This window comes from Rhineura floridana, chromosome 4 (assembly GCF_030035675.1).
Source record: "Rhineura floridana isolate rRhiFlo1 chromosome 4, rRhiFlo1.hap2, whole genome shotgun sequence".
NCBI classification, from domain to species: domain Eukaryota; kingdom Metazoa; phylum Chordata; class Lepidosauria; order Squamata; family Rhineuridae; genus Rhineura; species Rhineura floridana.
The window spans coordinates 110,168,784-110,193,492 of NC_084483.1; the positions used below are offsets into that span (position 1 = coordinate 110,168,784).

The 24,709-nt window shown below is 41.0% G+C and overlaps 1 protein-coding gene across 4 annotated transcripts in view; it reads left to right on the forward strand.

The window, feature by feature from the left end:
* Positions 1-24,709, forward strand: part of ADGRG6 (adhesion G protein-coupled receptor G6) — a 196,042-nt gene that overhangs the window by 122,693 nt on the left and 48,640 nt on the right. For all 4 annotated transcript variants that reach the window (XM_061624020.1, XM_061624017.1, XM_061624019.1 and 1 more), the window contains 6 exons: positions 4,481-4,542; positions 5,682-5,889; positions 7,193-7,358; positions 8,850-8,990; positions 15,903-16,031; positions 22,311-22,356. In XM_061624020.1, coding sequence (XP_061480004.1) covers positions 4,481-4,542; positions 5,682-5,889; positions 7,193-7,358; positions 8,850-8,990; positions 15,903-16,031; positions 22,311-22,356 — 752 coding nt within the window. The remainder of the gene's footprint in view (positions 1-4,480; positions 4,543-5,681; positions 5,890-7,192; positions 7,359-8,849; positions 8,991-15,902; positions 16,032-22,310; positions 22,357-24,709) is intronic.

Here is a 24,709-nt window from a genome sequence, read left to right on the forward strand (position 1 = left end):
ACAAGCCCTGGAGATTGGAACAAATGTGGAATTGGAAAAAGATCTGGAGTTTATGGATATTAGAAATAAAATCTACTGTTTGGAATTTAACGTTATCTCTGAAGAAATTAATGAAGATATTAGAGATAAAGTTATCAATGGCTTGGATAATCTTCTGGACTGGAATGACGTGATGGAGCTTGATATAGAGAAAATCTATGGAATTAACTGCAGCCATGTGACAATGGAAAAACTCTCAAGAGATGAGCCAGTGCATTCTGTAAAAAAGAAGAACAGAGATATGACTTTACAACAATATTTCAGCAACTTATTCAGAATTGATGGCAAGAAAATATTTGGGATAGAGGAAATTCCCATCAGACTCTTATTATATGACTATGGCTATGACAGCAAGATTATTATGGAATACTGATAATGGAAGATTGGACACTGAAATTACTGGACTTAACAGGACTATTGAAGATGGAAGATGGAATTAATATGGATAATGGAATAATGGCTATTGAAATTATTGGACCTAACAGATTTTGATGAGATGGATTAATCGATATGTTTATTTGGACTATGGTTATGACAATAAGATTATTATTATTATTAACGAGATGGATTAATCAACATGTTTATTTGGAGAAAAATTGATAGATATATTTCTTAAAGAATTGAAACCTCTCTGACTTTTTGTGGAAAGAATAAAGTAATGTTTATGAGATTTGATGATTAATTAAGATAACTACTGGAGGAAAGTGATTTTATAATATAATTTAAGAGACAGGATTGTTATATATTGTAGACCTATAACTGATTTGATCTGCGACAAATGGGAAGTCAACATTTTATTTTTTTGTTTAATCATTTTTGTTTTGTTTTGTTTTTTGTCTTTGAATGTTTTATGATTTTGTTTTGTATGTTTTATGAAAATTTGAATAAAAATTATTGTAAAAAAAAAGAGAGAGTTTTATTTTCAGTTCCTTTCCTAATGATCCCTAGCATGGAATTTGCCTTTTTCACAGTGGGTCAACATTTTCATTGAGTTATCCACTATGACCCCAAGGTCTCATTCCTAATCAGTCACTGCCAGTTCAGACCTCATGAGTGTCTATGTGAAATTAAGGTTTTTTGCTCCAATATTTATTTATTTATTTATTTATTTATTTATTAAATTTCTTAGTCGCCCATCTGGCTGGTTGTCCAGCCACTCTGGGCAACGTACAAGATAAAAAAAAAAACATTAAAATTTAAAACCATAACAGTAAAAACCTAACCCACCCCAAAAGCCTGCCTGAGGAGCCAGGTCTTCAAGGCCCGGCGGAAGCTGATCCTAGAAGGGGCATGGCGGAGATCATTTGGGAGAGAGTTCCACAGGGTGGGGCCACTATTGAAAAAGCCCTTTCTCTAGTCCTCACCAGTCTAGCTGTTTTAACCGGTGGGATCGAGAGAAGGTCTTCTGAGGCTGATCTTGTTGAGCGGCATGGAGGCGCTCCTTCAGATAGACTGGGCTAAAACCGTATAGGGTTTTAAAGGTCAAAACCAACACCTTGAATTGGGCCCGGTAAACAACCGGTAGCCAGTGCAACTCCTTCAGCACTGGAGTGATGTGATCTTGTCGGCGGCTGCCTTTAATCAGACGAGCCGCCGCATTCTGTACCAGTTGCAGCTTCCGGAGCGTTTTCAAGGGTAACCCCATGTAGAGCGCATTACAGTAGTCTAGGCGAGAGGTGACCAGGGCATGTACTACCGGTGGGAGCAGATGGTTGGGAAGGTAGGGGCGCAGCCTCCATATCAGATGGAGTTGATACAGCGCCGCCCGGCTCACAGCCGAGACTTGAGCCTCCATGGACAGCTGGGAGTCAAGGATGACCCCCAGGCTGCGGACCTGGTCTTTCAGGGGCAATCGTACCCCATTGAGCACCAGGTCCACATCCCCCAGCCTTCCCTTGTCTCCCACAAACAGTACCTTGGTTTTGTCAGGGTTCAGCTTCAGCTTATTCCTTCCCATCCAGCCACTCACTGACTCCAGGCACTTGGACAGGGTTTCTACAGCCAACCTCGGTGCAGATTTAAATGAGAGATAGAGCTGCGTGTCATCCGCATACTGATGACATTGCAGCCCAAATCTCCTGATGATTGCCCCCAGTGGCTTTATATAGTTGTTGAACAGCATCGGGGAGAGGATGGAACCCTGTGGCACCCCACAAGTGAGAGGCCAAGGATCCGAGACCTCATCCTCCAATGCCACTCTTTGGTACCTACCAGAGAGGAAGGAATGGAACCACTGCAATACAGTGCCCCCCATGCCTAACCTCTTCAGGCGGTCCAGGAGGATAACGTGGTCAACGGTATCGAAAGCCGCTGAGAGATCAAGGAGGACAAGGAAGGTGCATTCGCCCCTATCCCACGCCCTCCTCATATCATCTACCAAGGCGACCAAGGCTGTTTCAGTCCCATGTCCAGGCCTGAAGCCCGATTGAAATGGATCCAGATAATCTGCTTCCTCCAAGTGCGCTTGCAACTGCTTTGCCACCACCCGCTCAACCGCCTTGCCTAAGAATGGCAAATTTGAGACTGGGCGAAAGTTGTTCAGATCTTGGGGATTCAAGGAGGGCTTCTTTAAGATTGGTTTTATTACTCCCTCCTTGAGCGCTGATGGCATTACTCCCTCTTCGAGAGATGTATTTACCACCATCTTGATCCCCTCACCCAGTCTATCTTTGCAGCTCATAATGAGCCACGACAGGCAAGGATCGAGTAAGCAAGTGGTTGGCTTTAAGGTTGAAAGCACCTTGTCCACTTCATCAGATGGAAGAAGCTGGAACCGATCCCACACCACCAGAGCACCACTGGTCACCTCTGGCTTGCTCACTGTGTCCACAGCGCACGGAATAGGTCCTCCACCCCCACGGAGGGTTTGTGGCACCGAAAAGTCCATCCTCACCAAGTAGTGGTCTGACCATGACAAGGGGGTGATGGATGTACCCCCAATTTTCAGATCACTCCCCTCCTCTCCCGAGACAAACATAAGGTCGAGTGCGTGACCGGCTACATGGGTGGGCCCCATTGTAATAAGGTGCAGCTCCCAGGAAACCATGGTTTCCATGAAGTCCCGAGGCGCCCCAGTAAGGATGGCCTCTGAATGTACATTGAAGTCCCCCAATACCAGCAGGTTTGGGGACTGTACACACACAGCCGAGACCACCTCCAGCACCTCGGCCATAACTTTACACTTGTTTACATTGAATTGTATTTGCCATTATACTATACTTTGTTTGGAGAGGTCCTTTTGGAGCTGTTCACAATATTTTTTGTTGAAACTTCCCTGAACAATTTAGTATCATCAGCAAACCTGGACACCTTATTGCTCACCCCTAACTGTAGATCATTCATGCAGAAGTTCAAAGCACAGGTCCCCTTGGGGGACTCTACTTTCTACCTTCCTCCATTGAGAAAACTGTTAATGGAGGAACATTTATTCCTGGTCTTCGCATTCTTTTACTTAAACAGTTCCTGATCCACAAGAGGACCTCTCCTCTTATTCCATGGCTGCTAGGCTTACTAAAGAATCTTTGGTGAGGTACCTTACTGAAAGTCCAAGTACACTATGTCAACTGGATTGCCTCTATTACCTCCTTCCATCATTAAAGCTTGGGGAGAAAACTAAAATCCTTTCTCAATCCTAAATGTAAAGGGGAGTGTGCAAGTGAGAAAGTATGTATGTACTATATGTGTGTGCACTTCATGCTTTATGTGTGTTTGTATGTATGATTTTGCTGTATGTGTGTAGTTATGCAAGAATGTGCTGTGTGTGGATAGTGTGTTTTGTGTGTATACTAGCACTGACTAACCCATTTTGGCCCCATCCACCACTGGCATGCAGCCCTGAGGTTTTGCCACAAGAGAATATGTCCTTTATTTTGAAAAAGGCTCCCTACCCTGATATACAAGAAATAAAGCTATGTTGTGCTGAATTGTGACAAAGTTGGAATTTAAATTAATTTATAATTAACAAATTTCATTACAGTTAATAATCTTGATTAATGGAACTATTGTTTACAATTTCCTGAGTCCAGAAACATGTATTTGATTTTCATCAGCTGAGTTCCTACCAGGATAATGTTTCATAGTAATCCTTAATAGGAACATCAACATCTGGTTTCCCCTCCCCAATATGGGCCTAAGCCAGTGTGGAACACCAGCATATAGAACTTCAAGATTTTTGCATGAAGATTTCCCAAAGTGTTGAAAAGGATAATAGAAGGTAAAGGAATGGCCTAATGGTCTGTGAATGGTAGTTATCTGAAGTAGTATGTGAAGTGATATGAAAGAGAAGCAATTAAGTGAGGGTGCACAGAATCAGGACACATATCCAATTAAAATTTTAAAGAGCAAAATGCGGAAGATATAGAAAATGTAGAACCTCTGTACTCTATTATTCTGAACAACATTGTTACAATTATAATGCTTGTTTTATTTTTATTTTTCTTAGCTTGCTAAACCTTGATAATTACACTTCATATTGGGGTGCTCCTGACCTTAGAAACTGCACAGGCAAGTGTTTTGGTATTTATCACATAATAAAATAATTTTGAAACATTATTATAGATCTTGGTTACTAGGTTCTCTGGCTTTTTGAAATGCTTTGCTTAAGAAGTATGGAGTGTTTTCTTAAAGTCTAAGGCAGGGGTGGTGCCTTTTTCAACCCAAGGGCCACAATCCCTCTTGGCCTCCCTGAGGGATCTACTTGCCAATGAGTGGATGGGGCCACCCCACACTCTCTCACCCACAGATACACCATATACAAATTCATATATAGTATATACTGTACATATTCACATGCACACTTAGACTCAGTGAGAGATGGAATTGTCCTTAGGGCCAGACCCATGTGTATACTTGAACCAGAGGCACTGGTGCAAAAGGAACCCATTGTGCAAGTGCCTCTTCACCCTAAAGAGGCCGCATTGCCTTCTGACTCAGAGGACTCTGTCTGAGAAGTTGAAGTGGAGCCACAGTCCTATCCTGTTCTGTTGGAGTCAACAACAGGTAAAGCAGACTAGACAACTAAATTAAGAGGCTCCTCTTACAGAAGGCAGAGGTAGCTACCAAGATAAACCTGCAGCTCGTATTTAAGACTTAGTTTGAGATAACTGCTACTGAAACAACATCTGAGCTATGCTGTTGTGAAGTCTCCAGCCTGAGCCCTGCATGGAGAAGTCTAGACTGCCATTTAGGCCTTGCATTTGGCTTGCTGCTGAAGCTGTTGCACAAAACAGAACATGACCTTTGATTGGCACAAATAGAAGTCTTTTCAAGCCACTGGCCCCACTAGTTTTTAACGCCTAACATCTACATGGGGTTGGGATGAGGAATAGATGCTTCTGCCCTTATCCAGCCCATGGGCCACTGGTTCCCCACCCCTGGCCTAAGGCTATAATTCAGCACAGAGTTAGGTGTGCTTAATCTAATTGATTTCAATAGCTTCACTCACACTCATTTCAACTTAAGCACCTATAGATCTAGATTCACAACCTAGAACAGGATCAATACTTAATACATATCACTTCCTGTATGTCATATTCTCTTATAATCTTATAATCCCTAGTAGAATGCTTTATATTTTAAACCACTTTCAAATATTCTTTTTCTGGGACTTTAATTAGGATTTTATTTTGCGTGTATCTTTTCAGAAAATGCAGCTGATATAGCCAATCAGCTTCTGAATCTAACAGGAGAAGGACAGCAGTTGACTTCAGACAAAGTCAATGATGTCATCCAGAAGCTAAAAAAAATTGTGAATGATGAAGAAATCAATGAATCCCTGGGTTCTACTGTGGTCACCATATTTTCTAATATTCTAACCAGTTCTGATAGGGTTTTGGCAGCATCATCTTCTGAGTAAGTGTTTCTTGAAAGATGGGAGAAAAGAATGGTTTATAAGAATATTTAGCTACTTAATGGAAAAAAGTTCTTTCAAGGATACTTGTCTTTCACAGTTTGGTAGTGCACAAAGGTCACATCCTATAATCAGTATAATCATTTCTTTCCATTGTGGAAATAACTCTCCCAAGTGAAGTGACACAAAATACATCACAAATTATTATTTTTTAAAATCACAAATGTCAGTCAAACATAAGAGACACATTCAGAGCAGCATAATTAATATACAACCATGGAGATTCATGGGCCTTTCAGTAAATCCATTATGTTGATGTTAAAAGAGAATTTGCCTGGAAATGTAACAGTTAAAAGAAGAAGAAATAAAGACAAAGATGAATATGGTAATGTATTGTAGTAGTATCATCCATTGAAACACAAAAGTGCTTAGTTTAAACTGAATTAAATTTATTTATTTGAGTCATTTCTATTCTGCTTTACATTTAAATGCCGTTTGCAATCTAGATTAAAGCATCAAACAAAACATCACAAAATAATTTAAAAAAAGATTACAATTATAAGTCAAATATAGAAGACAAATGCAAAGCAGCATAATTAAGAAAAATGAAGTATTCTCTGTAACTCATTAGCTAAAATTATATCAACTAAATGGAAATTTAGGCAGAAGGAACCAATGCCACCATGAACCCTGAAGGGAAACAGGGTGCAGGTAAAGAGATGATCACTTTTGAGATTAGGCATGGTTAGATTAATGGAGCAACAACAGTACATAGGGCCCCAGACATCTCACAGGAGTCAGTCATTTTTAGTTACATTTTTACAAAATGTCAGCATCATAACAAGTTTTTTTTTTTTTTTAAAGACAAAACTGTACTAAGAAACTACGATGCATATAAATGGTCCATACATTTATTCAAAACACCTATCATATCAGGTTGAAAAAGAGGGGTGAATCTGTTGAGAAGGAGACAGCTCTGCTCCCTCTCCTGGCACTAAAGGAACAGGGAAATCAGGAGCAGGACAAGGATGCCTTTGAACCCCCTTCACTCCACATCTAAAATGCAAGTTTTGAGTGGCTGGCCCAAGATGACTGCCCCAGGATACAACTGGAAACTTGTGGTTATTTAGATAGCCTACCTTTCAGGTTTCATTGGCATTTTGACAAATGAATGGAAGAACAATATTAATCTCATACTGGTTGCTTGCTTGAAATGCAAAGACAAAAATATTTTCTTGAGGTAGTCTTGTTATTCTAATTATAATGATTTTTGTAGACAAATAATGATGCTCTGTTTGATTTTAGAGCTATAAAGACCATTGATGCCTTGTCATTGAAGATTCAGTTTACAGGTCCCTCCATAAGCATCTCAACACGGAACTTGGCACTTGCTGTTTCATCTTTGAATTCAGCTTTGTTCACTGGCTCCTCTTTCAGTGTTGGTCCCCAAAATAATGCTTCAGACTTTCAGGTACAGGTCACACATGTACATACAAAAACATATATTTTGTGACTACAATGTGACTACAGAATGTGACTACAGAAAGCATCCAAGTTATAATGGCCAATGCAGAAAGAGTTCAGCTTAGACCATCACAATTAAACTTCCCAGTTTAGACTCCTTGTTAAGCTTGGTGTTAAAACTCCATCCTGTTGCTTCACAGGGAGAGGGTTTTATGAGATGGACTGTCTTGGAACCACTTCATATCCTTTTGGTTATTCCCCAGGCTTGCTACCAAAGAAACTTAAATCCTTCTCGGGGAGAAATAATAAAAAATAGAACAATTGTTTCTACACATTATGTGATATAAGCAATATCCAAAAATCAAACATAGAATTTTAAAGTTATGAGTTATGTACAGGCAGCTAAATGAAAGTGCATTTCTTTCAGTGGGTCTATTCTGAGTATGACTTAGAAACAACCCAATGTAAAAATTAAAGTGCATATATGTGTGTGTGTGTGTATATATATTAACATAGAGATGTTAATATTTTTAGATTCTTTTTGTTAGCTGGAATGAAATCTAACTACCCAAATGTGTTAGAATGGTTTGTAGGGCACTATTCATGCTATTTATGCAGGTTGCCACTTATGTTAGTAGGGAATAGCCTTGTAAAGAAAAATAGATTTTGTTTGTTTAATAAAATGTACACTCTACTTTTCTCCACAGCAGCTAATGAGGAACAGTATTAAAAAAGTGTAATAGTAAAACACATGAAACAGACTAAAACAAGAGAACCTAAGCAGCACACAGTCAAAATTTCCATTTTTTATATTAGAACTAAATATTAATTAGAATTAATTAATATAAAATATTAATTTTCAAATTTAAGTTATAAAAATTAAAGCACTTCATCATTCAGCATTGGTAGGGAAATGAATTATTATGATTCTCTTCTAAATTTGTTATTGCTGAAATAATTATGGATAATAATAAATAATAATTTTATTTGTTAGTCGCCTATCTGTTTGACTGAACAAACACTCTAGGCGACTTACATAACATTTTAAAATACAATATAAAAACGACATATTCAACAATCAATCTAACATCACAAAAACAGCAATTAAAAGATACAAAAAACTACTCCACCCCAACATTCTTATAGGCCTGCCTGAATAGCCAGGTCTTTAAGGCTCGGCAAAAACTCATCAGGGAGGAGGCATGTCGGAGATTGTAGGGGAGAGAATTCCAGAGGGTGGGGGCCACCACCGAGAACGCTCTCTCTCTGGTCCGCACCAGCCTAGCTGTTTTGACTGGTGGGACCGAGAGAAAATCCTGTGTGGCTGATCTTGTAAGGCGGCCTATTTGGTGATACTGGAGGCGGTCCTTCAGATAAACTGGGCCGGAACTGTATAGGGTTTTAAAGGTCAACACCAACACCTTGAATTGGGCTCGGTAAGTCACTGGTAACCAGTGTATTTGAAAAGATATTATAACTATTCTGATTTTTATTCCAGATTGATTTTGACAAAAACCAAGAAAATTCCCTGGCTTCAGTTGCTTTACCCCCAAGCTTACTAACGAATTTAAGTGCAGAAGAACTTGAAGCTATATCCAGAGCTCAGTTTACTTTTTTCAATAAAAATGGACTCTTCCAGGTAAGCATGAACATTCCAAATTAATGACTTCTTTGTCATCAAGTCAAAACAGTTGTTTAAAAATATAAAGAGTATATGTGATATTAATTGTGTGAATGCAATTAATATGCAGGTTTTCAACAATGTAAATGTTATTATTATATTGATTGGATTACCTGCCCTTCAGCCTCAAGTTCCAGGACAGGTCTCAACAATTTAAAATATAACATTAAAAACAGTTTAGAACAAATTACAATCACAAGAATAGGGTGGGTCCTAAAAATATACATCTCAAGTGTAAAGAGGTATAAAATGTAAACAGACCAGGGTAAAAAGGTGCACTTGCAGATGGCCACTTGCAGATGACTGCAAGAAGTGGAGGGGATGAATTTAATCTTCCCCTCACCCCACCTCCACCAGTGATCCTTACAAAAAGAAATCCCTCCCTGCAGGCTCTATTTACTAACTTAAATCCCACTGAATTCCAGGGATCTACAAACATGACTTTTAAAAAACTAAATCTTTGTTAAAAACCTATATGTAATTGCATTTATTTAGGTAATGAACATCACATATAGTTTGTTCCTTCGACCTTGTAATGAGGTTGGACACACATCAGTTGCTCTCTCCCATGTATTCATACAACATCGGAATAGGGTTTATGTATTATATCCAACTAAGTTATACTCAAAGTAGACCCCCAGAAATCATAGGATTTTAGCTAATTATGTCAATTGATTTCAGTGGGTTTGTTCCAAGTATGACTTAGTTGGATTCAACCTTTTGTGTATCCATTGGGAACCAATAATAATAAAAATAATAATATAGAGCTCTGTTGCCATTGAATTCAGTTTAATTATTAGAGTTTGAAGAACAGAATGTTCTTAAAATACATGATTTGGAAGGTATATTAATTACCTCAGTTCTGTTTTCTTCTAAATGCAGATAAGAATTTCTGAGTTTTAGAAAAGTCTCAGCAAAATAGCCTTTTACACTGCAATAAAGCTATGCTCAAGAAAGAAGCTTTGCTTTTAAATGAGCAGCTTGTTTCCTTTAAATCATTTCAAATGACCTTTGCCTCCAGTGCATCCGCAGAACTCTGGAGCATTGTGCTGGCATATATTATACTTTTTATTGGCACTGTGGCTAGATATTAAGCATAATCTAGCTTTGCAGATCACCATGAACCACTGACTTCCTAAATACACTAACAATATCTGTAGAATCTTTTGTCTCTGCATTCTAAAAAATCCTTTGTAATGACAACAAAGAAGCTTATGGTGAACAGCACAATATAACTCTCTAATATAAGTCTATAACTGTTGGGAAATGTGTTATTATGTCATGGTACCAGCTTCAGGGCTAGCATTTTTTTTCTCTTTGATTTGGGGGCATGTCAGTAAACTGGGAAAGTATTGATCCTTTATATCCATGCTTTCTCGCAACAATCCCCCAGTCTGCCCCCATCATTCCCCCCCTTCAGCCCTGCCAACTTTGGTAATGCATGGACCATGGAATTTTCCACAGTGGTGTGGAGAGGACATCTGATAAAGAATCTTTCTGTCTGAGGTCTGGTCTGTCTCCCTGCCTTTTGAGAGGGAGATCTGATGCATTCTATTGCCCCAGGGATACCCTCCTAGGGACCATTGGATTGCAAGCCAATGACTGACCTTTATTTAATACAACCTGTGCTATTTATGAATGGCTCTAGTTTCTTCATATCTGTTTTTGGTAATAATTACAAGTTTCAGTAAATGATTAAAGTAACAGCCCTGACACACTACACCCTCATAACTGATAAGCCTTAGCCTCCTGATATATATCATTGAGTGAGTAAACGAAAAGAAATGTTGTTTTATTTCAAATTCTCCAATTACTAATAAATAGAATTAGAAGTTTGAGCAATAGAAGGTTAAGTATTCTCCACATTTTTATAGAGTGATGCCATGCTTACGGAATTAATTCATCATGAAATCAATCTTACTGCACAGTATTTTAAAGTCAGTTCTGTGAGGGATACGTCTTGGTCTTCTCAGCTGTCCTATTCTGTTTGGCACAAGATTGGCTTCAGTGTTTCTCCATGCCAGTTGTGCTTCCAGGCAGCACTAAGAGTGAACTATAAATGAGATATCAGTACACGAACAAATGGATGATATTCTCCTGCCTGTGTCCTTTTAAATTATTGTGTCTTGTCTGGAGTTAATTTCACATGTAACTCTAAACTTAGGGTTCTCGAGCACAGCAGTCTCAGACAGCCTCCTTTGGGTCTGCCACGGCTCCTTGACCTTCCCAATTTCCCTTTTTAAAAAAATTAAAGTTTGATGGTTTTTGTGAGAGGTAGCCTGCTTGTTCGTCTGTTTTTTTTTGGGGGGGGTAGGTTTTCCTCTCCCTGTGTGGTTTTTTTTTTGGGGGGGGGGGTTCTGAGCATCACCAGTTTTCGTTTTGTGAAGTGGACATTTTGTGGTGCCCCTGACTGTTTCTTAGATTTCCAGATATGCTCCTGGGGCTGAGAATGGTTGGGGAGACCTTCTCTAAACTATAGATGAGCCCTACAAGTCTGAACAGCACTAACCCTCAGGATCACACTCTCTTCCCTTGCTTCCTCAAGCATGGCCATGCATTCACTTCCATTTTTAAACTAACTAGTGTTCCTCTTTTAGTCCCAACTTGGGGGAGCTCGGGCTAGTTTAACCTATGGATTGTCTAAACTAGTCAGTACCAATCCTTATTTTATTATCTAATAACAAATCATAGTTTAAAGTAATCAGAGCCTCCCAGTTTGGACCTAATGGGGAACAAGTTAGTTTAGTAGTAGAAGTGGATGATTGCTATCTCTCTGTGGCTATGTCAGAGGATAATTGGGAAGGGGGCAACATGAATCCAAGGCTTTCTGCTGAATGTACAGACAGCACTAAACTATGACTTAGAATTATATGTGAAATGGGAGAATCATTCCACATGTGGAACTGATCCAAGACCAGTTATAACACAGGAAAGGTACACTATGTGTACTCAAGACAATACAGTCTCATCAGTTACGTTATCATATCAGTTTGGATTTTCCCTTCTGTTTCCAGCAGTATTCTTCAACATCCCTACTCAGAAGTAAGCTCCGTTTGTTCAATAGAACAAGCGAGTAAGCTGCATAGAATTTACAAGGCAATGTGCACTTATGACAAAGCAGGTTTCATCTGAGTGCAGAGCATCCTCAGAAGATGCTCATGATAGTTGAATAAATTAATTGGGTAAATAACTGTATAGCACAAAGAGGATCAAGCATATGTATACCTGTAACGTCAAATGAGGAGGAAATGATGCTGACAGCAAGTCTGTAGTTATCTTTTTATTCCAATAAATCCCACATAATGTAGAGGACTGTACACTTGGAATGGTCAGTTATCCATATGCAAGGCTTCATTGAAGGAAAGAATATAGTGGTAACCAGTTTTTCATGTTTGATGTTAGCGTGTAGGGCATCTATTCAGACCTCTGTGGATCAAATTAGTCTATGAAATCTTGGCTTCTCTCCCTCAGTCCCTAACCCATCATCTTCAGGGATGTGCAAAACTGTTTGGCCATATGCAAAAGTAGAGTTATTAGAGCTTCTGAAAACACTTTAGCACAGTCCTGATGAAGGTCCTGAAGAAGAAAAAGCTGAGTACATGAAGAGTTCATCTGCCCAAGTACAATTCCAAATTCCAGATTATCATTGGATCCTGGCAGTGATCCAAAACAGTACTAGAAATAGTCTGCAGAGCAACCAAAGGCCTCCTACCATTTCCAAAGCAAATCTCTTTAGTGGAAATAACTTTTTAAAAATGAAGTTCTCCCTCCACCCCAGAGGTGCTTCTCTCAGCAGAAGCACTGTTCCTAGTGACACCTGGTTTTCTTGGAGTGAGTCTGGTGCTCAGGTTTGAAACAAATGGATACCTTAGGTTTCATAAGGAAAAAGTGATCCTTCAGTTTGAACTGTACATGTCAGTCCTTTTCACACAGCTGGAAGCCCATACCTTGACAACATGGAGGGGGAGCAAGATCACCCCTTCTCCCTGACCACCACTCCATTGTTCTTTTGTGAGCAGGGCTTATGTATGTACAAGCTGTATAAGTATAAGCTTGGTATGTGCAATTGAGAACCCTGCAAAATAATAGCGATGAGAAGCAACGTCAAAAGGGGAAGCTCAAAATGCATAATCCTCCTTCTCAAATAACCACATCCTGCCTTTGCCACTCCTCTGCTAGTGCTCCTCCACCTTTCCTAAGCAAAAAGTGCTTCACCTTGTAGAAGGAAAAAACAGTAACAAAAGCCAGAGGACTCTCTTAAAGCATGGCCTTTCATTTGTTGAGGTAAATCCTCTATCATCTATATGCCCTCCGCTTCCCCAAAAGAAGGACGTATTTTTATTTTACTTGGAGAAGGTAGGAGGATTTTCAAGGAAGAGAGGCAGCAACAGGAAAATTAACTGGGCTTTTCAAATTTTTAATACATAATTCTCTAAATTCCTTGAAGATTTTCAAACATTTGACTAGAGTACTTTAGAAGTACAGACTGAGCTGGCAAAGGCTAGCACATCCCTATATAACTTTCAGTGTATTTCCAGATGGCTTGAAAAGGGCTCTATCCATTTAACATTAACAAGGGCACAATTCTGCCTTTTCTTTTTATCATACTCAAATGATGACCAGGAAAGAATAATTAATGTGTGGGATGTTACAGGAGCTCTTTTCATCTTTCTGAATAGGATGGGCTTGTCTACAAGAAAAATACCACATTAATATGTTTTAGAGAACAAAAGACAAGTGAAGCTGGGTCTTCCTTGGAATGGATTGCAAACATCCCCTATATTATATTATAATTTGGTCTGATTTCTCAGAACACTAAACTTGCATGTGCATTCAGCAAGTGGAGCCCCATCTCAGAAGTGTGTACAACAGTGATGTGAACATCAGTCCTGACTTTTGTGAAACAGTATGTGCAGTCATCCAAGGTTGCAGTAATATCCCAGTTTTTTCATATTTTCCTGATGAGATACTGCACAGAGACCACAGCTAACAAAGCTGCTTACCTGCATCTGTTGTTATTTTGAGTGGTTCTTTTGTGTAGTTATAAGTTCCATCTGCCTTCCCTGCCATAGATGTTTGAAGCGTGCTTTTGAATGTTACTCAGAGAGCCAGTGTGTCTTAATGGTTAGAGTGTTGGATATGACCTGGGAGACTAGGGTTTAAATCCCCACAACCATGAAGCTCACTGGGTGACCTTGGGCCAGTCACTGCCTCTCAGCCTCAGAGGATGGCAATGATAAACCCCCTCTGAATACTAATTACCATGAAAACCCTATTCATAGGGTTGCCATAAGTCGGAATTGACTTGAAGGCAGTCCATTTCCGTTTTTTACCTTTAGAACTGTGTGGCAGGGAGCAGGGCCAGATTATCCATTAGGCTTAGTAGGCTGAAGCCTAGGGGCCTGGAACTCTTGGGGGCCCATGCATAAGCTAAAAAAAATCTTCCCGCTTCATTTACCTTTTCCTCCACTGTTTTTTTCGGTTTGCCATCAATCAAGATAGCGGCTGAGGTTTCCCTAAGGGGCTGAAGCCTCTGCCGCCATCTTCGTTTAATGGCACGCATGCGTGCTACACGAGCTCATTGCTGCCATCAACCAAGATGGCGGCAGAGGCTTCAGTCCCTTAGGGAAACCTCAGCCGCCATCTTGATTGATGGCAAACCTGTGCGTGCAGTGTGTGCAGCCGCAAAAAAAGCGGAAAGGTAGGTGAAGCAGGGGAGATGGGATGGGATGGGATGGCAGGCGGCTCAGAAGCTTCTGAAGCTTCTGTCCTGCAATCTCTCCTGCAGCTGTTTCCGCGGATCGCAGGGTAAGGGGTTTGAGAAAAATATTGCCTAGGAAGAGAAGGGGGACCCAAACACCAATCAGCCTAGGGGCCCTCCTCAGCTTAATCTGGCCCTGGCAGGGAGAGAGACTTTTGAAACCATGCAACTTTTCTCAGCACTTTATTATGCTAAAAGTAATATCTGATTTATATAGATGAGGTATTGAAAGTAATATCTGATCTACATAGATAAGATATTTTAGAAATATCCATCCAAGGCACAGGTGTAAAATATATTTATTCAAGAAGGCATTGAGTTGATGAATGAAGTTTTATATTTGTTCTTGGATAATGGATTGCTGAGTTTTCAATTTACTATTGAAACACAGTATATGTATTAGTTTTTCTGTTTCTGCTGTTACTGTGATTTTAATATTATGTTAATCATCTGAAACTGGATTGAAATGTATAGATTTGTTTCTATTGTTTTTAATTGCTGTAAACCGCCCAGAGAGCTTCAGCTATGGGGCGGTATATAAATGTAATAGATAAACAGATGAATAGGGACCCTCATGGGGCAGGACTGGGAAATCTTGTCTCAATTATCTCTTAGGCATTCATTATATGGTAGCATATACCATTGCAAGGAATAAATACATTATGTTACAAGCATCTTTATTGCCAAAAATAAAGACTACCTCCTTCCCCTGGAGACTGTTTTGTTAATAAGATAAGAAGAATATTGTGTTCTTGGTTTGGGAAGTGAGTTAATTACATCAGAACTGGATATCAGTCAGCGTTGTTTGAGGATTAACTCTGGTTAGCCTCAGAAGAAAGTGACTGAGGGAGAAACTTTTTCTGGAAATTACCGTACAAGCTGTCCTTATAACACTATATGTTGCAATAATAAGGGAAATGGCAAAGGTTGTGTGAGGAAAAGCAACAATTTAATGTTATAAACAGGATGTTCTTATAATGAGTGATGTTAAGTGTTAATGTGCTGACAACTTATTCTGGCAATGCGAAGAAATAAATCTATGTACCAAGGTAATTTGAGGGCTCAGAAAAATAGTTTTTGCTATAAATGTTTAAATTAATTTTCCAAAGGATGTGGATGCTCACACCAATTTAACCAGTTACGTAGTGGCATGCAGTATTGGCAATATTACCATCCATGATCTTCAGGATGCTGTGAAGATTAAAATTAAGCATACAATTAAGCATGATAAAATCCAGGTAAGAGAAATGAATCTTCTGTTTTGCCTTAAAAGATTGGTAATGGCATCCAAGGCCAAATGAAATTAAAGGAAACTAGAAATGTGGATTTCATAGACAGACATTTTTCTTGCACAGATGAAGTATTCTATTAAATCTGTTAGCATTCTCTTAACTTCTTTAAGGGCAATTCCTTACAGTTACTGTGTTTGCTATAGATGCGCAAGCATCCCTATGTCTGCCTCAAAAGAGGGCAGGGCTTTGCACATGATTCAAGTGCACAAATATTTTGAAGACTCTCAAGAAGTACATTATGCTGCTTTCACCTTCCCCTGCCTCAAAACAAAATAAATTCACCATCTGGTAGATAAATGGAAATGCAGTAACTGTATGAGCCTCAATCTCCAGCAGGCCATCTTTTCATGCTGGGAATGTGTCTAGACTCCCAGTCATATCCCCAGTGATAAAAGGTTCTGTGCTGGGGACGTACAACAGCCTCTGCCTTTATCTGCCAAAAATTAAGTTTTATCTTGTGGAAGGGGAGGTGGTAGTTCACAGGCAACCAGCAAGTTGTGTGCAGGGTCACTCCAATTCAACTCTCAAGCATTTGATCAGTCTGCTTGCATTTGCAACGTCAAAGACTAGCTCCATCAAGTACCTCTCAGATGTCAGTTGTGGGACAGGTAAAGACACAGTTGGGCCAAAGGGGGTTTGCATGCACCTGTAAAGTCCTGTGTAGAGCACTTTGCAATCAGCTGATGGTCACGTAAGCAAAAATGGGTCATGTAATGTCATTGTGACATCAGGTGGGTGGCCCTGCTAATCTGTCAAACCTGACCTGCGGTGGTTCGAAAGATAAGAATTCACTACTTCCTCATCTCTGCTTTACGTGGTTGCTGCAAAAAACACAAGTGTACTCACAGCAAACACAATTTGTAGTTTCAGTGAGTATAGTTTAAAGGGGCTTGAGGTTTATTTTAGTTTTAGCATGTTTATCAGGATCAGGGTTCTAAATTACTGTCTGAACATGCAGGAACTTGCAAGGAGGATCAGATGGGGAAAGTTCTAGAGGCAAAACAGCTGGTCTGGTTAGTGGCATAACAAGTACATTTAGGTCCAACACAAAGAAAGTATCAAAAATCAGGTTTTCTCCTTTCAAAAAAGGTCCCTTGCTCAACCACAGGCCTTGGTAGAATTAATCTCAGGTTTTACAAGAATTGACCTTTAATGAGAATGGGTGTGAAGAGACCATTTGGTGCTTGGCCTGAGAGATCCAGATTCACATCTTTGTTCAAGCATAAACTCAGGCTATAGGGACTTGCATTTGCAAGAGAGAACCAGTGGATGGAAGGTAGTTCTTAACCTCTACCCCACCCATCAGTTCTCCCCTGTAAATGCTCACTTGAGGCCAATTTTCCTCCACTGAGACCCCCCAGAATCAGCAGATGCAGGAGGGGATAAGTCATTGCTCTGCCACCTCCTGATTATTTATTATATATATATATATGCCATTTAATGCTAAAACAATCTTTAAGCCATTTACAAAAAAATAACACACATCTTTTTTGTGACAGTGGTCATCAGTATGACCGATTACCGTTACTTCTTTTTTCCCATTGCCTGTGAAAATCATTGGGTTGGGTAGCAGCTGCACCTTGTGTTCACTCAGTCTTCTCTTCTATGGCTGCATGTGCTCCTTGGTAACCCTTACCAGGACCCATATTGAGTATGAATTATACTCCTCAAGATATTCCAGAATGGCTGCCTTGATGTTACAGTTTTCCGCTCACTCCCTTGTTGCAGATGTGGTTACAAGAAGGACCCTATGGCTTAAACATTGGGATGTTGACACTTCAGTACACATCAGCTTGACTAGTGCTCATATGTGGGTGGGAAGCTGTTTGGGAATGAAGCCCTAAAAGATCTCATTGTGGAGTCCCAGAACAAGAGAAGAGTCCTTGTGTCCTTTTACAGAGACAATAGGCACTTCTCACAATGCTACAGCCCATATCAACCGAATCAGGCCTTTTGTGGTTTTTGGCCCCACGGCAGATTTTGTGACTATAGAGGTAACAAGTCTACATGGAACAAGCCTTGATTCTCCTCAAGACCCCAACAAGATTCAAAGTTATGGTGCTTCTAGATCCTCTAGGGGAGGCCAGCAGCAGCATCAACAATGATACCAACCCTCAGCAGGTGGGAGACAGACTCCAGTCCTTCCACAGCACATGGTATACAACAATATTGGACTATTGTGTGCTGAATTCTTCGGGCTACAAGATCAAGTATGCATCTCTTCCTCAATCAAGCTTTCTTCCCTTGAAAGTCTCCAACTGCCCAATCAAGAGAAAAATAATTTGTGGTGCAATTATGTATCTTCTGGACATGGCAGCCATGGAGCCAGTCCCACCAGGAGAGATCTTCTGTAGTATCTAATCAAACTATGTCATGGTGCCAGAGAAGAATGGAAAATTCTGGTGGGCTGTGCTCAGTTTGAAGTTCCTAAAATCAATGGGTCATTTACAAGACGTTCAGGATGGAGACCCTATCCTCCATCAAAGAACCACATCAGACATATGACTTTCTTAGATCCATAGATCTTCAGGAGGCATATCTTCACATTGCCATCCATTTCTCCCACCCAAAGATCCTGAAGTTCAGCTTTGGTCAGTACCGTGTCCTTCCTTTGAGGTTGGCATTAGCCCCTTGGCCCTTTACCAAGATTATGGTTGCCCTGATGGCCCCTCTCCACCTCTAGGGCATCCATATATATCCCTACCTGGACAACCTTCTCATCCACTCCTTCCATGAACAAGATCTACAACTTACCATGTCCTGTCTGACAGTGGCTCTCATAGCCCTGTTCTTGCTTTGACATCTGTTGGTGTCACACATTTGTCTGGTGAACTTCCTCCATGGTAACTTCCATGTTGTCTAGATATCATCTCACAGGACCCATTTCTACACCCTAATCTGGACTGCCTGCATCTGACTGCCTGGCTCTTGACCGGAGGTGTCTAGAAAAGAAGGGCTTATTCTCTGAGGTGATCAATATCATTTTAGCTTCTCAAAGCCCTTCCAACATACACATCTATCAGTTTACTTGGAAGGTGTTTACTTTTTCATGCTTCTCTCGAGACATCAGGTCCCAGAAAGTGACTTTTTTAGACATTCTGTCCTTTCTCCAGGATGGGCTACAGAAGAATCTGAAGCCTAACACTCTAAAGAGGCAGGGGTCAACTATCTCATCTGTCCCTTCTCAGCCAGCTTCTACTCTGATTTCTGAACACCCCCTTCTGAAGCATTTTTTGTGTGGGGCTGTGTTAGTGTCCTCCATTGATCTATAGATTCCCTTCATGGGATTTGGAGAAGGTTCTCTCAGCCCTGCAAAGGCTGCCCTTTGAGACAAGGCTTTTATCCCAGAAAGTCCTTTTTCTAGTAGCTATCACCTCCACTCGCAGGGTGTCAGAACTAAATACCCTTTTTTTAGCAAAACATTTATGTGTCTTTCATAAAGACGGGATGATACTATGGACTGATTTAGCTTTCATGCTCAAAGTTTTATCTAAATTACATAGTCAGCAGGAATTAGTCCTACCCACCTTTTGCCCAGACCCAGTTCATGCTCTGGAGCAGGCCTGGCACTCTTTAAATGTTTATAGAGCACTTAAGGTATACATACATAGGACTCAAGATATTAGACAGACAGATTTCTTGTTTGTGTCTTTTCATCTAGCTTCCCTGGGTAAAAGAGTAACTAATTCAGCCTTATTCATTTGGATCCATGGTTGCATTTCTCTAGCTTATGAATCACCAAAACTTCAATTCCCAGCCAAATTGACCACACATTCAAACAGGGCATCAGCTACTTCAGCAGCCTATTCCACCAATGCCCTTCTAGAAGAACTGTGTAGAGCAGCTACCTGGGCCTCAACACCTATGCTTCAGCTGAAGTGGTGTTCAGAAGAAGGGTCTTACAGTAGGTTCTTCCTTAGTAATTTATTTTGCAGCCATGTATCTCAAGCTGTTGTATGCCCCAACCCTGTGACCTTCACTGGCAATGGAGAAAGTCCCATCAGTACTTACCTGAAGGGTAGTTCTCCAATGTCTCTAGAAGGTCATTGGGACCTCATCCTAGTTTTCTGTTACAGGTGCCAACTTTGCATGTTTTTTCCCTGGGATAGGTCTTATTTTAACTTTTTACATATTGTCATGCATGCATGCCACCAGCCTGGCACTCTGTGCAATCCCAGAACTCAGCTTCTCACCCAGGGCAATTGATCATGGGAAAATATCCAACAACAATCCTGCAAGGTAGGTAGACTGCCACCACTCCTTAAACTGGTAACCACTCTGAGTCAAGGGGAAACCCAGAGCCCAGAAATAAACCTGCCAGGGATTCCAAAAGACAAGAGCCAGAAGTGCACTCCTTGTCCTGGAGCCTCAGGCAAACCCAAATAATTTCCCCCTGCAATGAACACCCACTGGTAAATAAGAAGTAGCTTTACTGAATAAAATATAAGTGCACAATTAATAGCAGCAAAATGGTTCCTTAAAATCCACACCCTAAAAGGGGACAGGTAAAATACAGACAGAGAGTTCAGTCACAAAACAAAACAAGAAAACTAACTAACCTATTATCTACTTACAGAAGAGATAGTTGTTGTAAAGTCCCACATCTCCTCAGATATGCACAGCTTGGGTAGTAGATGATAGTGGAAACCACACAGGTACCCACCTATAGGCAACATGGAACCCAGGGGAACAAAGGCTAAAGATTTCACTCCTATACTTAAGGAAAGTCCCTTGTAAGAGTCCAGAACTAATTAGCTAATCAGGAGGCTTTCTTATGATGTAATACTTCTTCTAGTCTTTGCACCTAACTGGCATGTACACCCACCATTTCCAAGCCAAGCTGACCTTGGGTACCAGGCTCTCAACAGATAAGCCGCTGTTCCCACTTGGGCCTCCTAATTAGCTGCAACTGAGAAATGAAACTGCAAAAATCTTTGTTCTCACACAGAGGTCTCATTTCTGGACAAGATGAAATTCCACAGTTCTTTGCACAAGAGCCATGTTACATTCAAGCATTCTTGACACATATATGTAGCATTTGTTCTTAGATAGCGAAGTAGATACTTTTTATTCCTTTACTTGTTGGTGTATTATTCCTTGATGGCCTGTTTGAGCTTGGTGAGTCCATGAACTGAATTACGGGAGTTGCCTACTTCCCTCAAGTTCTATTCCTGCCTTTGACCACAAGGTGGAGGTGTTACCCAACCTGATGAGCTTCTACAGGCAATGGAGAACTACCCTTCAGGTAAGTACCAATGGAACTTTTTTACTGGCCATGACAACCATTTTGTGCTGGCACCCACAGCACTTTTATCATGGTATGAGTACATCATTTTTTTTACTATACACACATACAGTGAAACTTTTAAAAACTACAATACAATATAAAACAATAAAATCCCCAGAAGTGTAAAATACTGCAGCGTATTTTGAAAACATATTAAGAATCAGGGATCACCTTCCCTCTTGCCAAACCACATCCTAACTCACAGTATGCAACGCTACATTATCTCATGGAACATAGCAATGTGCCTTATACCTAATCAGATCAGTGTTCTAGCTCAGTATTGTCTACATTGGCTGACAGTGGCTCTCCAGGGTTTCAGGCAGATGTTTCTCCCAGCCCTACCTGAAGATACTGGAGATTGAACCTGGAAGCTTCTACATGCAATGCAGAGGCTCTACTATTGAGTTTTGGCCCTTCCCTGCATGTGCTATCTGCCTCTGCATTCCCATTCTCCCCACGTTATGGAGATGGGACCAGTAGTTAGCTGAGACAACATGTAATTCTGCCCTTACAAAGTAGCCCACTGCAACACAGGGCTGAGTTAGACTTGCAATTAAATGTGCCTGTACACTGATGAGCGATTTCCCCACTCCCAAGCAGATGTTAGTTTCAGAAACAGGATCTTCCTCAGTTCTGCAGTAGAGGAGAAAATAGTTAAATTCTGCCTCTCTGCCTGGTCTGCTGCTTATCATTGTCACCAGGTGATGCAATTTGCATTTTAAAAATCTGCACCAACCATTGTTTAGTTTTGCTCCCATTCTCTCATCCTCAGTTCACAGGATTGGACACTAAGACATTCCAATAGAGAATTTCAGCTCTGGGTACATTAATAGTAAAATTTCATAAGACTTCATGTTTCAATGTGGAGACTTTGATAATAGATATACAATGTTTATCAATGCTATTTTTATTTTTATTTTGCATGTGTAAATATTTAGAAGGCTCCTAAACCTACCTGTGTCTTTTGGGACATGAACAAAAACAGTAAGTTTTTTTTAAAAAAAAAAAATCATTTCTCATATTGGAAAACTAATACAATTATTTTTCTGATGTTTGCAATCTATCTAGTATAGTTAGAAATATTCCAGGTTTTTTTCCCAGAACAGTACAATACTGAGAGGAAATGTACAAAACATTAAACTTAGGTGCTCACTACATTTTGGTATGTGTACAGTTATGCAACCCTACAAGGTCACTAGATGAAACTTGACAGGATCTGTGCTGAAAAACAGTAAAAGAAAACGGACCATTGGTCTCACCAGAAGGGTGGTTTTCCCAGGTATCATGCCATCACATGGGTTATAGCGGCATCTAGTGTCTGAAGGAAAGAATGTACTGAAGTCAAGACCTGTGGCGAGCATGCCCCTCCCACTCCAGTTCATTTGCGACGAGTCTGAAGTGAGATATCTGAGAAGATGCAACGGCCAACAGGCCTGCAAGCAAAGAAGATACAAATACTGGCCCAGTAGGGCAAAACTACATTCATTCCTAAAAGATGTAGAGGTTCTGATTTAATTCTATGAACTAAAACAATACAACTTTGAACAGTAACCATTTGGAAGGTGGCACCCGCACCCAGGTATCCTCCAACCGGGAGGGCCGTGATGGCATGATACCTGGGAAAACCACCCTTCAGGTGAGACCAATGGTCCATTTTCCCCAGGTAGCATGCTATCATGTGGGATGTACCAAAGCAGCCCAACAGGGAGGGACCACTCACTGGTTACTCATGAGAAAGGACCTGTTGCAGAACACACCTCCCAAAAGAGGCAGAGGCGTAGTGGTCTATCTTATAATGCTTGATGAAGGAGTCTGGAGTAGACCATACATCCGCCTTGCAGTTGTCTGCAAGAGGTGTGTTGGTTGCGAAAGCTGCTGTAGTGGCAGCTGACCTGGTGGAATGCGCCATTATCTTACCAGGCACTGGGAGCTTAAGCGACTCATACGGCAGTGCAATGAAAGTGCGCAACCAACAAGACAAAGTGGATTTAGAGACCTTTTCCCCCAGAGTCCTTGGGTAAAAGGATACAAATAATGACTCTGTTAATCTTATATCCTGGGTTCGAGACAGGTAGATTGGCCCTCCGGACATCTAGTGAGTGCCAGGCCTGGATGGGCGGGCTTTGGACAGAAGGAAGGAAGAACAATGTCTTGGTTACAGTGGAAAACTGAGTTAACCTTGGGACCAAAGGATGGGTCTGGGCGCAACACCACTGAGTCCTTATGGAAGATGCAGAGATGGCAGGCTGATGACAATGCCCCCAGCTCTGAAACTCTTCTCGCCCAGGTGGTCGCCACCAGAAACGTTAACAGTTGCAATGGCACTGACCAAGGAGTTGAAAGGGAAGATGCTGCAGGGCTTGCAGGGCCTTTGGTAGACTCCAGGAAGGGAAATGGTGGCACACCGCCAGAGAAAGGCGGTCTGATGAGCAGATGTGAACCCATGGGGATGGCAGAAGAGGAGACGGACAGGATTGATGAGATAGTGGAGGTGTGATGGCGCAAGGGGTTAGCTTTTAGTCCCATTTTCAGGCCTCTATATAGGAATTGCAAAACTTGTTGTACAGTGGCTTGAGAGGGTTGGCAGCCTTGTAATGTACACCACTTGGAAAAAGTGAGCCAAGTACTCTGGTAGATGTGATTTGTCAACGGCCTTCTAGATGCCAGAATTGTATCAACAACCCCTTGAGATAGACCTGTGCTAATCAACTGCCTCTGTTCAAATACCAAGCTGTAAGACTCAGCCAGTCAGGATCTGGGTGCCAGATCAGTCCCTGTGAAAGATCTGGCCTGATTGGCAACCTCCAAGGATCTGTTACTGATAGTGAAAGCAGGTCCAAGAACCATGGGCGGCAACATCAGTATGGAGCTAGCAGGACCAGTTGAGCCTTTTCGCGTCGCAATTTTTTCAGTGTCCTGCCCAGTAGAGGTATCAGAGGAAAGGCGTATAGAAGACTGTCCGGCCACAGTGGTAACAGTGCATCTACTGACTCTGCGGTCGTTTCCAGATATCTCGAGAAGTAATCGGGCAGCTGGCAATTGTGACTCGAAGCAAAGAGGTCCACCGAGAAGTTGCCGAACCGGTGCTGGGGGAGATTGAACACCACTGGGTGAAGTTTCCACTCTCCCAGAATCACCTGCTGTCTGCTGAGCCAGTCGGCCATCACAGTCAGAACCCCACTGAGATGTTCTGCCCTCAGCGTCATCAGATGACTTTTGGCCCAATCGAAGATCCGGTTTGCTTCTGCCTGGAGAATTTGTGACCTGGTTCCCCCTTGCCTGTTCAGATGTGATTTTACACAGGTGTTGTTTGTTCAGATCAGTACATGTTCCAACT